The 16,160-nt window shown below is 39.3% G+C and overlaps 1 protein-coding gene across 1 annotated transcript in view; it reads right to left on the bottom strand.

The window, feature by feature from the left end:
• Positions 1-15,596, bottom strand: part of LOC139731993 (FHF complex subunit HOOK interacting protein 2A-like) — a 33,479-nt gene extending 17,883 nt beyond the window's left edge. Inside the window, exons 1-10 of the mRNA XM_071642866.1 lie at positions 15,443-15,596; positions 14,642-14,720; positions 13,941-14,110; positions 11,070-11,174; positions 10,482-10,604; positions 9,319-9,429; positions 5,284-5,477; positions 2,157-2,348; positions 1,603-1,792; positions 193-1,049 (exon numbers count right to left, since the gene is read on the bottom strand). Coding sequence (XP_071498967.1) covers positions 193-1,049; positions 1,603-1,792; positions 2,157-2,348; positions 5,284-5,477; positions 9,319-9,429; positions 10,482-10,604; positions 11,070-11,174; positions 13,941-14,110; positions 14,642-14,720; positions 15,443-15,487 — 2,066 coding nt within the window. The 5' untranslated portion in view covers positions 15,488-15,596. The remainder of the gene's footprint in view (positions 1-192; positions 1,050-1,602; positions 1,793-2,156; positions 2,349-5,283; positions 5,478-9,318; positions 9,430-10,481; positions 10,605-11,069; positions 11,175-13,940; positions 14,111-14,641; positions 14,721-15,442) is intronic.
• Between the last annotated feature and the right edge of the window lie 564 nt (positions 15,597-16,160).

Here is a 16,160-nt window from a genome sequence, read left to right as displayed (position 1 = left end):
TGAAGCAAACCTACCAACTCAAGAATATAGGAATCTAAATCTACCTACTCAAGAAAATATGAACCCAAACCTTATAAACTCAGGATAATAGGAATGCAAACCTAGTAACAGACAATATGAATCCAAATCTACCCACTTAAAGTGATATGAATGCAATCTTACCTACTTAGGACAACATATATGCAAACCTACCAACTGACGACATTATGAATGCTCTCTTCCGTATCACGATCATCTCCCGTACCGCCTAGACTGGTGGGGGACCCAGGAGTTACGGGCGGAGATCCAAATGATGCGGGTGACGTCAGTGAGACTGGTGACACGGTGGGCAAGGCAGGAGACAGCAAGATATCGGCGGGGGAGGACGAGAGCAGCTGAGAGATTGGCGATAAAGGCACTGCTGGCGAGGGCGTGGTGAGAGTCAATGCCCCCGTGGGACGGGGGGTCATCAGGGTTGGTGCACTGACAGGAGCAGAGGCGGATGGAGCATGGTCTTGTGAGGGCGTGGTCAGACTTATACCACCATTTGTGTTCGATGCAGCAGACACGGGAGGGATAAGGGACAGAGACTGCAATGGAGGAGTTTCTGAGTGATCCTGAGGCACATTAGAGTTGTTCACAGCCGAAGACGTGTGATTTTCCGCCGCTACATGGTTGCTAGGTAACAGGGCAGACAGCACAAGCTCATCAGGTATCTGTCCCGATTCCACCCCACTGTCACCTAACCCGTCTTCTTGTATATGCTCTTCGACGGAGTCTAAACTCGTGGGACCATTTGTCAGTGATAGCTCTTCCACATTTCGTCCATCATTTTCCAAAGGTTCTACACTCTGCTCCACTGGCAATTCATCGTACTCGAGGGGAAGCGATGTTGTCGGGGAGGCGGGCGACTCTGGAGAGGTGACAGGTGATGTCGGGCTCGATGGAGACGTCGACGGACGATCGTGGTAAGCCCTAGATTCCAGGTTGCGTAGCACAAGGTTGTTGATGATGTGGATGTGAGATTTCTTGAGAAGGACCTCGAACAGCTTCAGAGACATGATGCAAATCTGAAATTTTTAGATTGGAAACAAAATTTTACAAAATGACTTTCCATGCCCATATTTCTTTCTTTTGACAACTTATGAACTCCACATTCTTTCCAATGTGACACAAGCAACAATGCAGCCTTTGCCAAAAAAAAGTATGATACTGGCAGGAATGCATTTAACAAAAGTTAACAAATATTCATTTCTGCACTTACTCATATCATGGACAGCAAATTACTCTATATTTCAGTTCAACAGATATGTGAATAAAAACCAAATATGCAAATATTACATGGGACATTGTAAGAAAAGTGTGAAGAAAAAAAAAGCTTGGATGGACAACGTACATGATAAAATGTACCTTCACTGGAGGGGTGCTACATGTATGTAAACTGGGAAAGACGATAAAATATAAAGAAGCAAATCTAAAGACTTCAAAGTAGCATATCAAGCCAGGCAATTGAATTGTCAATTTAAAAAATGCCTCTGTTGAGAAGAGAATGGTGGTCAGAAGTAGAGTGACCAGATGTTAATGCAACAAGGAAGTAAGTAGCTCAACGGAGATATCACTTGCCTCATCCGACAGGTGGTCGCACCTCTCAATGAGGCGATGTCTGATTTTGCTGTCGTCGACGCCAGGCTTCTCCGGCGCTGTGGCGTCTCCCAGGATGAAGTGGACGAAGACCGCCAGGAGCTGGGGGGAAGAGGTCATCTTGACGAACTTGGCCAGGTGGGCCGTACTGGTCAAGATGCCCACTTCCGACCTGTCGGGGGAGGGGGGTCCATGACATTACAAGGAGGGAGAAAGTTCAAGAAAGCGGTCAGCATTACGTCAAATAACAACCACATGACACTGTGTAAATTCATTGTTGAGATGAATTTGATTTCAAGGCTTATTTTGAGGGAGACTGGTTCAGCCCCTGTTTCGACAATGTTTCAAATATCATCCAGTATTGGGGATGCCATTGATTGGCTTGTTTACTTCTTTCTGACTAAAAATTTGTCGGCACATCTGCTTCCATTAGATAACATTTGATAAGGAACTGATGTGCACAAGAAGCACTATTACTAGAGTCATATAAACAGCAAGTTTACTGCTACAAAAAATTGCTTGTGCCACAAACTCACGTCTGGAGCAGAAGCTGCTCCATGATTGGCACGAGAAAGTTCTCTTTGATCTTCTGAGAGAGGGCGCTGCCTATGAGTGAGTGACCCTCCTTGATGATCTGGTCACAGTAGTCAAACCAGGAGAGGAGGGAGATGAGCTGTCGCTTGCCTGGGAAGGCATTGGTGTCGTCCGAATCACTCATAACATCAAGACTGGATAGAAATAGAAAAAAAAAACCCCATGCACATACATTCATTCACAAATAGAGCTATTCAAAATGGGATATTAGAGCAGCAGTTTATGGTTATCAAATCTTCCATAAAACATTCATTGACAGAGTATGTTAGTTTGTGTGCCACTCTTACTCTCCACAGAATATGTGATTTTCATTTGCATCTGACTGATCTGCAAGTTCAGTTAAAATCTGAGCATGTGCAGATAAGGGTCACTCAACGTCTTCCCTTGAAATTACTTGTAACTGAGGTATTTGAAAAAATAGATAGGTCATGATGAAAACTATATTATAAATATCAATTCAAGTATGAGCTAGGTGCATGTCGAAAGTACAGGTGAATGAGTATTCTTCTAAACTAAATAAACAAAAAGTCGTTCGTTCTAGAATATAAAAGTGAATTACCACTTTCTGCACAGCAATTTTCATCTGCTCTGATGTCTGATTAAACTAGATATATCGCTACGGCTACTGATATGCCTCCGCCATAATGCATGGTTCTCCTAATAGGTCTATAGTACAATGTCTTGACAATGTGTGATGACAGTTTCACACAATTGGCAAAATATTAAAATGACAGGTTTGACACAAATGTGCTGAATGTTCACTTTCCTAGAACTAGGTTCAATTGGATGAATGATTAAAATGTCAGAGTGCAGGTATTTGGGGAACTGATGATTTTTACTTGACTTTTGACCCTTTTATAAGTTTATGCATTGAGTAATTTTTAAGGTATTGAGAAAAAGTATAATTTCAGTATCAAATGGGAAAATAGCATTATCTGAACCTGGCCTTTGACCTTTGACCTCACAGTTCCAAAGAGAATCACTGTTAGGTTGAACATGCATTTTTGTAAGTTTCATGATGACACCTTGAGTTACTTTCGAGATATGGAGGAAAAAGTACAATTTAGCACTTTCACTTGACCTTTTACCTTTTGACCTTTGACCTTTTGGCAAGAAACTTCCCCAAAAATATATATTGGGTAATGCATGCCATACACCAAGTTTAAAAAAAAAAACCTTCAGGCATATTGCATTTTAAGGAAAGTAGTGATATTTTGAGGAGTTGACCTTGACCTTTGACCCCCTGACCTTTGACCCATGACCCCCAACTTCCCTAGATAATCACTGCCCATCGGTACAAGCATATATACTAAGTTCCATGAAGATACCTTAAACCATTTGCGAGATATGGAGAAAAATTTTCAAATTTTTTTTCACAAAATAAGCTGTGACCTTTGACCTTTGACCCTGTGACCCTAAAATCCACACAAAGTATTATCCCCCAAGGATATACCCTCATACCAAGTTTGATGTAAAACCACCACACGGTTCTTGAGATATCGACAAAAACAAAACGGGACGGACGGACGTACGGACGGACGTACGTACAGACGTACGGACGTACGGACGGACGGACGGACGACCCACCCGAAAACATAATGCCTCCGGCCACTTCGTTGCGGAGGCATAAAAAGACTAATCCATGTTTTCCAAAGTCTGTGGTTCAATAGTACCAGGTGATTGTAGAACATTGCTAACTGTAAACTGTCTTTATTTACATGTAGCTGTGAGCACTGAAGTCATTGCTATGGTCACCTGTGAATACTTCAGTGGCTGCAAACATCTTCATGGAATAGGCTCCTACATGCTTTATTTAAGTGTAAATGAGAGATTCAAATGATGAATTGTCCAGATAATAAACAAATGACGAATCAGTTAAAGTGAAAAATATACACTGTACACTTGAAATGATAGGTACATTACTTCCTATGTAAGACATTTGCCCTACGATATGAAATTAGCAAACAAAGTAATCTTTTTCTTCTTTTTGTAATGTGTAGCACACAATGCCTGGCTGATACAGGTCAATTACAATTACTGGTCACCTCCGGTGAACTATCAGGGGTCAGTATCATCTGCCCATTGTCCAGAGTGTGTGTGGACAGGACTACTGCATCTGGCTTAACTTGCACCCTATTCTCCATGAGAAGAGGCATTATTTCTCCACATGCATGAACTGTGATTCTGTCATTCTTGGGACATCCATCTCTAGTGTGTTTTGCCCGTAAAGTCGTAGGGATGGCACAAACATATGTACACACACACACACACAAACACATGCATACAAACACACACACACACATACAGACATACAGAAAACATGTACACCTCACCTGGTTTCTCTGGGCCTCATCCCAGGGACCTTTTATTTGTACGACAGACACACTGGCTCACCACCTGACAAAACACTGACTTTGTGCAAATAGAAACCATCTCTACATGTTATGTACACTGCCATCTATTTCAGGGATTGTTGTACTCTATGGGTGTACACCTTTGAAGGCATAAGTGCATGTGCAAAATGCTTTTTGTAGTGTGTGTGATGCAGAGCAGCACTAGTCATATTTTCTATTACATCTGCAGCCTCATTATCTGTAAATGCTAACACAATAATCCCAAACTGATCTTGTGAAAACAAATTAGTATTTTTGTTATCATGTATATGTTTGTTTTTTTTTTAAATGAAAGTATATGCCAACTGTCATTATATCCAGTCCAATAGATGATTTTCATAATATGATAATACCTCTGCTACATTATTTGTGTGTATGTTATCATTTTCCATCTGATATTCGTAAAGATGGCTGGATAGCCAATCTTAAGCTGCACGAACTGGTTTTCCATGGGGTCCAGTTGGATGTGAGGCGGGACCACTTCACTGGGTTAGTATGCACCCTACTCTTTGCCATGAATGCATGAAGTGGGATCTTTTACATGCATGGGTTGCGACTCTCTCACACACATCCTATGTTTTTAATCAGACTGACGTCTGGAATAACCATGACAACAACATCATCACAGCGCCCCCAACGGATATGCACTGTAAACTTAAAGCGATGGATCACTCACCCCCACTTTGCCTCCACGCTCTCCACATCGACAGGGTCCATGGAGAGGGGCAGGGCATTGTAGAGGGTGCAGAGACGCTCCGCCAGGAGGGTACAGAACTGGGTGTTCTTCACCATGCACTCTGCGGCTTGCTTCTCCGGCAGGCTGGCACACAGCATTAGCCCCTCGCATGCCTTCACTGCTATTCTTGAATCCTGGAATCAAGGCGATAAAATGATTGGAAAGGAATTGAATTTATGACAGATAAATGTTAAAGATAAACAAAGAAACAATTAAAAAATATGAGTTTATGGAAACACTAGACCTGAACAGGTATGAAATCCCTGCTAGCATTACATGTTTATTTCTCTATGCCAGGCAGTCATTCAATTTTTTTTTTTTTTTTTTCACAACACCAACCAGATCATAGCTCTGACTGTACACAGGCAGCAAATGCGAGCTACTATACAAATAACAACAAACATTTGTAGTTTTCATCAAGGATTAAAGCAGACAAAAACCTTGAAACATGATAAAGCATTCACTGCAAATGAGGGAAAGGATGATCATAATGACAGATGTTTTTGTTTGCATTTCAAGAAGATATACATGTACCAATGACAAGTCAACATATAGTGTGGCATGGCAAGAAAAAAGGGGAAAGAGGGAACAGAACAGAAGGTGTGAGAATATAGAAAAAGGCCAGTGATATAGAAAAGATAATATAGCTACATGTATTCTTCTTTTTTTTTAGACAAAGACAGGATATGAGAGGGAGGTATGAAATCTATACACACGAGAGCTGTGACAAATATCCACGGTGTCTCACATGCAACTATTCACCAATATCTTTCTCTCTCTTCTACAAATGTATTCAGAGCCCCCCCCCCCCCCCCCCCCCCCCTTCCGGCACAACAGATCATAGTCATATGATTCACCATTCTCTCCCCCCGCCCCATCTTTCTATATCTGTCTGTCTACTTTTCACACAAATTATTCAGTTTCAATGACTCATCTATCTATCTGTCTGTCTGTCTTGTTTATAGTATCCATCTACACGGCTACCAATCTATCTCTATTTCGTTTCCACTGAACAATCAAAGATGAGCGAAGCATTAATCACAAAGCCAGGTGCTCAACATGGTCAATCAAGCATGGTCCCATTGAAACCATGACAATTGATGACTACCCAGGAAAACAATCATTATCACAAGGGAGGTTATATGAGCACTCCAAGCAGTGATAGCTGCATTTCATCAGATATGAGAATGAAATATTTTAAAGCATACTATATACATACTACATGGAAATAAATGTTTTTCTGAATTACATTACAAATCAAATAAAAAGAGATGATGTAACCTTCCTCTATCTCACACATTTAACTCCCTATTGTTGGAAACCTGGTGGGTCTTATATAAAGCCTATGGGGATTTCAGAATCCCAAAGGTAACAAACTAATCTATGTACCATCCATAGAAATGATATTATTAAATGACTTTGTGAATGCCTGCTGTCAAATCTTTGGATGCGACTGCCCCCCCCCCCCAAAAAAAAAAAAGGAAAGAAAAGAGTGCAAAAACAAGTCAGTTGGCCCTTAATCACACACACACACACACACACACAAATGTAATCATAATTTTGAATGCTGATGACAATTTCATTTTCTTTCGTGCACTAAATTCCATACTGAATGGAATTGGGTTCCAACATGCATTTTTTTGTGGACACAATGACCGCTACAGGCTCATTACAAACATTTAATCGTCTATCTGTGACAAAGAGCCGCCTATACCATAGCAAGCATCCATTTGAACAAGACATCGTGGGAAATTTGTCCTGGTTGTGTTGAGTCTATCTTTAGAATGCTGCATCTGATTGTGCCGTGTTTGCGGTGAAAGCGGTTGACTGAATGAGGCTCACTTATCACGCATGGCATCCTTTCTTTGTCGTTTTTTTTTTTTTTTTTCAGCTGGGCAGAGAAAGCTGATAAGATTACAGAAAGGAAATCCGTGACTGGACTCTACATGACACCGACAGCATCATTTACAGCCAAGGTCAACACACCAAGTCCAATCACTATGACCCCAGAGATTCATTTCTGGCATAAAGGTCATTAACCCTTCTTGAGTTACAGCTTTTTTCAGGTGTCAGTGGTCAGCCCATATGCTTTACATGTGACATATGACTTAAAACATCAGTGCAATAAGACTATAAATGCCAACGCAGTAATTCCTCTTATTGTAGTACACTGGAAGATCCTAGAGGGGGAGAAGAGGAGAGGGAAATATCTGTTCCTACTATACAATAGTTCTTGTGAATGTCTTGCCTGGCTGATTTTGCTTCACAGAGAAAATCTCATGCCATGCGCAGATATATTCTCGTGATTTTGAACATTGTCATTAATGCTATGCTTCAGGTTTCAAAGACTATTGTCCTCTGCGATGAAAGAAGCATCTTTCTGACTTGAAACTGACTTGAAATTGTTGTGGATAGTTAGATTCGTGATAATGATAATGATGATTCCTCGCCTCTTTGTCTTCATTATGGCATCCTTTCGAAGCTTATTTTTGCATATGATGAAAAACATTTAAATATCCCACAAATATTTAGAAAAAGATTTGAAATATCACGCAAGCTGGCTGACATGTGAAACTACTGAACCATGATAATTATGCCAAAGTTTATGAAGTTAACCTAGCACTTACTGCATTATGGTATGGGCCTTAGCTGTCACAGAATCCAATTCACAGAATGATGTCACTCTTAAGATTCTTGTCGAGATCAAAACATTTCTACATGTCTCATATGTGGAAAAATACCCTTCCAGCTTTCAATTTGGAACAACAGCAAGAAAAATATAATTATGAAAATAAAAAAATAAAAAAGATAAAAAGATAAAAGAATACTGTATACCTTGTTATTTTCGCATACAGATATTTTCATGAATGACAAGGTCATAGACATTTTCGCGAATTGACACCAACCTTTACATTAGTGATCTATTAACAAAGCACATGTAGACATTTTCTCGCGTTGTTAAATTCACAATCCAACTGTGATTCGCGAAATTCACGAAAATTAAACTCTCACGAAAATAACAGCTTATACAGTAGTAGATTCCGTAGTTGGAAGAAGGAGGTAGTCATGTCTGGAGTTAAAAGACCAAGTAATGCAGGGATACCATGGTGTGGAAAGCCTGGCCCGGCTTGGATATATTTGAGAATCAGTGTAACGAATTGTGTACTGCTTTATCACTGTTCTCCACATAAGTACACACACAGCCAAAGAATCTCGACTGGAATAGATCGTTTATCAATGAGTGTACGCTTCAATGCACATACGTGTATTTGCCGACACGCAGCTGGTGGGCGCTATTCATGGTTTTTTAATGTACCCAGGTGGGAAGCAAATGAAGATCAATTTAATCGTACCACCCATTATTTCCTATGTTACCAGGTCCTTAAAGCCAAAACATAGTTCTCGTATGCCTGCAGAGCTGTCGATTATTGCTCCAAAATGTACACGATTGCATATGATATGAAACGTGTAGAACAACGGTGTAATACGGTGTAACACAATTTCAGTTGTGTAATGATGAAAATGAAAAAAAATTTGCCAAAACGGTTCACTGGAAGTCCACAATCTCAGAGCTTATCTGATTGTGGTTGCAGCGTAATTTGTCATTATTGATTATTAATAATTGAAAAATCGGGCCACAGAAGTATCCATTGATCTTCTGCGCTAGAGTGAATTGCATGCAAGTTGTAATTGTAAGTGCAAGATTGATTCAACTCGAAACATTCTACCTCCCAACAATGCTGGGGATTGCCCTTCTGGAATAAAAGTTGTGTACTATGATCAAAATTATTCCACAATTATGATCTAAAAATACTCCAAAATAACTCATCATCCCGCCAAATCGTGTCAGCCAGGTAAGTTTCTCGGTAGTCCCTTTTGATGTATTGCAAGTAAGATCCAAATGGCACAATAAAATTTTGAGCCCTTCTCAGAACTATGTTTGAGCTTTAAAGGCAAGCGTTTAGGAGTACTTACTGGACTCTGCACCAGCTTGAGGAGGGAGTCCACTACGCTGAACTCAGCATGACTCATGTCCAATGGAGTCTTGCTGGCACCCCGCTGTCTTCCCCCAGAGTGTCTTGGGCCCTGAATAAGGTGACATGAAACCCAAATATACATGTGCATTGCGTAACTGCAGCAATATCGATAGAAGACATCAGCAAAGTTTGACAATTGGACAATCCGTTGAAAAGTTTTAAAGTTTTGGTGCGGTCATCACTGGAGAGGACTACTACAGTTTGTGACATTACATATGTACAAGAACACAAAGAAATATCAAGATAATTCATCAAAATTTAATTTCTAATGAAATTTTGGCATTCCCTTGACTTGTTGCTGACCTACATTGAAGGTAGCACTTTTTTTCCCCTGCTGTCTGAAAGAGGTATTTAAAGTCAGCAGCTCTTTCATTATGCTAGAAAAGTGAAAATGTTGAATTTTCTGAATATTTTCTTTACATTGTTTTTCACAAAAGATGTCACAAAGTGTTTTAATTTTCTCATGAGCATATGGTGGCACAAAAACTTTAAAAATTCATAATTTTGAACAGATTGTCCCATTTTCCTCAAACTTTCACTGATGTGTTCTACTAATATTGCTGCATTCACTCAATCCACATTTGGTTTCCATTCTCTTTTAAGTTGGTTAGTATTGCATTCTTCATTTCATTGCAGCATATTTACTTTCTTTAAAAGTAAAATAAAATAAAAAGGAAAAAACTTTATACATCTGAAGCAAACAGAAATTATGCTACCATTACAAACATTTTGTTTCTTCATGTCATGTCAAGCACATGATACAATGTACAGAAGACATATTTCTACATCTCTGAGTATGTACATCATATTGTGACACTATCAAAGAAACACATAAAAGGGGACACACATTAAATATGTATAACCATCATCTGTGCAATCAGTAACATAGTGATATGTACACTACGGAATGTACAATTTTAGTCAGGCCCAAGAACACTTACGAATCAACATTCATGGTCCTTGTATAGTAATAGATCTTTAAAAAAAAAAAAAAAGAATCATTGCAGATGAAATTCAGTTAAGTGAAAAAGGCATAATATTACCACATTCATTAATGAAAAAACAAAAACATCAACATATCGCATAATAAATAGAACTCACTTCAAGAAAGAAATTGACAAGATAGGGATCTTCCCTGAGTTTGAAGCACACAATGCACAAAAACTGTATCTCTTCTCTCTCGGTCGGTCCTGCCCGTGTCTTTCCACACTCCTTGACCAGCCTCTGTAAGAAACATGAACCACGTGAGAGAGAAAGAGAAGGCAATTATATCTTTCTCTTTACATTACTTGAACTCAAACTGCTTTCTAATGACAACATGTCATACAACATGGTCACACCGTCCTATAGCACAGTTTGTTATGTTACATGTTTCAGGAAACAACACAATTTAAGCTTACAAAATGAATGTGACACCATTCCCACATGACCAAACTAACAGAAAATGACGAAATTGATACATGGTTGAAAGAATGTCTACATCAGCTGCAAGATGCAACTAAAACAAAAACCTAAAATGAGGCTGAATGCTGGCTCATAAATGTACTTTGGAGATAATTTTTTCCATCACTGTATACTAGCTTGCATAGGAGCTACTCATGATGTTCATTCAAGGCCAATTTGTGTCAAATATGCGAGGTGTATATAGTAAGCTTTCTACATAACAGGGCTGAAAGAGGGAATACTCACATGTACGGGTCTGTAGACATTGACGTGGGGTAAGAGAGGCTGCTTGATTCGGCCCAGGAGACTGGTGAAGAAGGTTAGTACCATCTGCTTCATTCCTGGGGGACACTGCAAGGACAAAAATCAATATCAGCATGAAATCCATTTTTGGATTGAAAACAGAATGAGATAATGCCAGGGCAAAAGACAGCATCTACATGAACTTCATAACCAGTCAAATACCAAGAGTTTCATGTGCCTTGGACATAGAGTGATTATATAATTTATTCCACATTTGATACTGTTGATACTATTTGGAAGACAGTGATAAGTTAGTGGGGATGTACTAGGTGTTTCAAAAAACATTTCCCACTTTTGATCATAAATATTTCAAAAACTATTCATTCGATAAAACTGTCATTAATATGAGTAATAGCTGGATAGTGTACAATTTGGTTGCAGGTAATTTGCACGTGAAAGCATAAATCAGTTTCATTAAATCTAAGATTGATTTTGAAGTAAGGTTTCAGATTTTGGTCAAATTTTAACCCTCTGTACAAAAATTGAACTTCACACAGGAACCAATGATGTGTATGCGAGTGTGTGCTAACAATGGCCCTGAACAATGGACATGCCTGAACCACCTGTTGACTAGGCGTCAGTCTGGCGCTCCCTGGCACATGAATGCTTAATCAATAATTCATATGGATTGCCCTGGGCACTGCTAGTCTGAATTCATGCACGGTAAAGTGCTTGCAAACACCACATTTCATTCCAGCTGGCAATCATTTTCAAATTTTGCTTCTGACATATCACTAAATTTGGGATATAAATAAGCATGAATGATCTAAAGTTCCTCATTTTAATACAACTGTCTACTAATTAAATAGTCTGACAAATTTTTCGCTTTTTCGATAAAAAGAGATCATTTTTGGTAAAGAGTTCAGCAGCATTTATCATTGGGGCGATTTGTTTCAGAGTAGATTTATTTAAGGCTCCATATACACAAGTGTATTATGCTCTAATTGATTTCTTTACTTCCTGTTACCACGTTTACGATAGAACAGGAGGTATTCATCGTAATTTTGTTTTTCAGAAGTAGGGAGAGCACTGACGCGACTCAACGACAGTATAGACAGGCGTTTGACTTTACACAGATACTGCCAGAGGCTGAATAAAGACTAGCTGTGATAGTGGAATTTCTCATGAATGAATAATGAAGCATTCAAACCCTGGCCATTGTTCAGGACCATTGTCAGAGTGTTAACTCACACTCCCATACACACCCATTGACCCCTGTGCAAAGTGAAATTTTGTACAGAGGGTTGAAAATAGAGCAAAGTCTGGAACCTAACTTTGAAATTAATCATGGATTTCATGAAACTTATTTATGCTTTCATATTTAAACTACCTTCAACCAAATTGTACACTATTCAGCTATCACTCATATTAATGACAGTGTTATCTGATATATAGTTTTTGAATTATTAAGAATCAAAAGTGGGAAATGTTTTTTGAAACACCTAGTAGTACAGTGGTGCCATGGTTTTAGAGGATTGAGTGCTGCACTGCAGAGCACTTTGATGTTCCAGTGTGGAAGTCATGTAATGGCACTAGCATCCTTCAGTACGAGAATAATTAATCTGCTATGCGGGTTAAAGTGGGTTGAAGAATGTAGCCCACCAGAAGTGCTGAAATGAGTCACATGTGCCCTCTTGATTTTCATACTAACATGCACGGCCGTGCAAAAAGTGTGCAAAAAAAAAGCATAACAGTGCTCACTTAATCATGTGTGTGATGTGCTAGACTGCTGAGTGCGTAAATGTTAGGAATGAACATCTTTGGACATCTTGACATTTGAGCAAGTTCTACATGTTGCTGATTGATATTGACCAGCATGAAGGTACATCGTACATGAAAAATGCTGTTAATTTTCGACCCATTTTATAAATCAAATAATGCACAGGTATTAAGTTTGTGATGTTAGTAGAGATGCAGCTCACTCTCGGGTATAAATTACAATGTTGTGTAGCATGCACTCAGCTTTGCCTCGTGCATGTTTCACAATTGTAAATACCCTTGAGTGCATGCATCTCCACTAATGCAGTCTCACCTGTGTATCATTTGTATAGTATGATGTATTCAGTAGAAAATAAAAATGTAACAGTTGGCTTAGATTTAACATCTACTGCATTTGAAAGTGGAAGGGAAGTAGCTTGAGTATCTGGTATGCATCAGGTTTAATTGTTTTGAGCACCATATCATGATGAACAAGGGCACTAAAATGAAAACAGTGGTTCTTGTGGACATGTCTACATGTCTAACACAGGTCTACTAGCGCACAACATAGAGCTCACAAAATTCGCTTTTCTCATTGTGTAGTAATATAGGCCCAACTTTTCCAGGGGACCGCAAAATGAACATAAAATATTTTAGCATTCAGTTTTTATTGCACAGCTATTAATTAACATGATAGATTTCGTGAATGTACATAAAATACAATACTACACAAGAAGGGCAATGCAGTTTAAAAAAAAATAAATAAAATTTGCATATACATATATATTCTTCACAAATGGTACCTATAATTCTATGTAGTGACATTCCAACAAAAATGGCATTTTGTAGAGCAGTCATATCCAAAATGAAAAGCAAATTGCTATGTCATTATTCCCTGATTATTTTGTGAGACATATATATTGTGTATGCAGCACTTACAGGCTCAAGAAGATGGACAGTGTCTTATAAGTATGTATGTACAGTGTATGTGTGTATGTGTGTGTGTGTGCATGTGTGTGCGTGTGTGTGCGTGTGTGTGTGTGTTTTCTGCAGCATTATGCTGACGGAGTAAGAGAAGTGGCAAAAGCTCATATAGCAAGCGAGGGCAGCACTCACATCAGCCTTGCCAAGCGTCCACAGGGTCTCCAGGATCTTGTGCTGGAGGAGGTGCTCCATGCAGGGCCCTGTCTGGTTGGCCTCCATCTGACCTTCCTCCTGGGTCAGGATCACCAGCATGTTGTCAAGGTGATTGGGGATGTTGCTCTCCTGCACCGGCTGCTTGTCATCTGTGAGGACACACCCACCCATACATTGAGCCAATGTGGTGTGTTTGTTTGGATGGCAAGGTTTTTGCTGTTGTTTTGTTTGGCTATACATCATGTGACTACTAAGGACCCATTTGACTGCTTAATACGAGACGCTACCACAGGACTGATAGCTTTTCATAGTCCCGTTTGCGGCGTTAAAAAAAACACCCAACAACAATTGGAGAAAATGTAAAATGAATGCATGCTAGAAGCTGAACATTAGCATATTCTTAAAAATCGTACAGCAGTACCATTTTGTCCAGTCTTCATGTAAATGACCAGTCCACAAACTAGCCTTAATAAGTCAATTCAGACAAAATACTGATATGTACAATTTATATCTTTTCACATGCCTCTAATAAGACTATGTTGTCGCAAATACCTTTACATCAAATGAATCATAATCAATCTATAAATGGTCTTTAAAAATTGCAATTAAACCATTACTACAATTTCCTGTGCTAATTGTTTCATGTACAAATGTAAGTCTCAAAATGTCACTTGACCTACCTTTACTGTTGATAAAGTAGTGAGTGATCGCCTTCCAGTGAAAAACAAAGTCCTCAAGCAGAGTTTGCGTAGGCGCAATCTATTTGAAATTTGAATTGATAATGAAAGTAAGAAAACATCATAATGTGATGTAAAGTTGGTAAAGGGGAAAAACATTAAAGGGTTTGAGGCATTTGAGGGAGTAGCTCCAATTGATGAAACATTGTGTGGTGTGGGTCGTCTCCTTTCAGCTTTCTTCTTCCTGTAAATTTATTACTTGCTGTCATTCACACTTGCATCGTCATTCGTTCTTTCCGAGAACAGTGAGCAGTGAAGAAAATATGATGGGCACCTAGATAGGTAGGAAAATGATTGTATTTTTTTTTAATGTTGTATTTGTGTAACTGGTTTCTCCTGTGTAGAGCCTATGCACACTCACAACTTCAAGATGGTGCATATTCATGGTGGATAGTGCAAAATCATTTTAAACCACTAAATTTACATCAACATTCAATCAAGAAATAAATTTATCTAAATTTACAATTGTACAATGGTAGCAAAACCTGTTCCTTATGGAAACCGAGTATATCAAGGTTCCCGTCGCGTCAACTCATGGACAAGAACTGGGTATACTCGCTCGTGTTCAACTTGTATAACTCACCCTTTGCTTTAGGCCTTTTCTAACCGATGGGGAAATCACGATAGAGAAGAGCGCTATTTACTAAGCACAGGGATAAGAACACACCAACACTAATACATGGGACTACTGTCTGAAAGAATTTTTCCGAGTACGCATACGGAGGAAAACGTGTAAAAACTTACTGCCTCGACCGCCTGATGAAGAACAGCCGCAAATCGGTTGAGCATCGTGAAAATGTGGAATCTTTCTTCCTAATAGTAGAAACTGATTGTGATAGTAAGCAAATCAGCGCGAATTAGATAACAGCGGATGTTTTGTTTCGCATACATCGTCATTCATTCAGAACTTGTCCAGCTGTCATTCGGCCACTGCGCGTGCGTGTGATGATTGCACCAGTCTAGAGAAGTTTATGCGTGATCCTTTTCGAGTCCCCACCCCACCTCACCACCACAACCACTCCACCACCACCACCACCATCGTACTACCACCTGTCCACCACCGCCACCATGTAACGAGGTCCTTATGGCTGCACAGTAAAACTATGCAATTCATTACGTTGAAGTACCACTATGACGGCAATTGTAATATGGAGTGATAGATAATGGAGTATCAGGGATATACAGATAATTTAAAGCTGACATCAAAATTAATAGTACATACATTGTATTGGCAATAAATAGCAATTCCCCAATTTCTGCTAAACAGACAGGTGAAGTTTTTCTCAAAAGGCAAACTTGCAATCTGATAAACTGTCAAATCAATACAAGGGGCCCGTGCACTTATTACAAATAACAAATGTAAAGACAACTAAATTTGTAGGCATTACTAGTATCGACTGTGATCTAAAATGATCTGGGTCTGGGAGAGTTTTGTTTCAGGGTTGGCAGGGATGAAAGCACG

The sequence above is a fragment of the Diadema antillarum genome, unplaced genomic scaffold (genome assembly GCF_040938485.1).
Source record: "Diadema antillarum isolate AM-2024a unplaced genomic scaffold, OU_Dant_1.0 seq00000392_RagTag, whole genome shotgun sequence".
NCBI classification, from domain to species: Eukaryota; Metazoa; Echinodermata; class Echinoidea; order Diadematoida; family Diadematidae; genus Diadema; species Diadema antillarum.
Note: the sequence above shows the minus strand (reverse complement) of the source record. Positions and strands in the feature narration are given on the sequence as shown.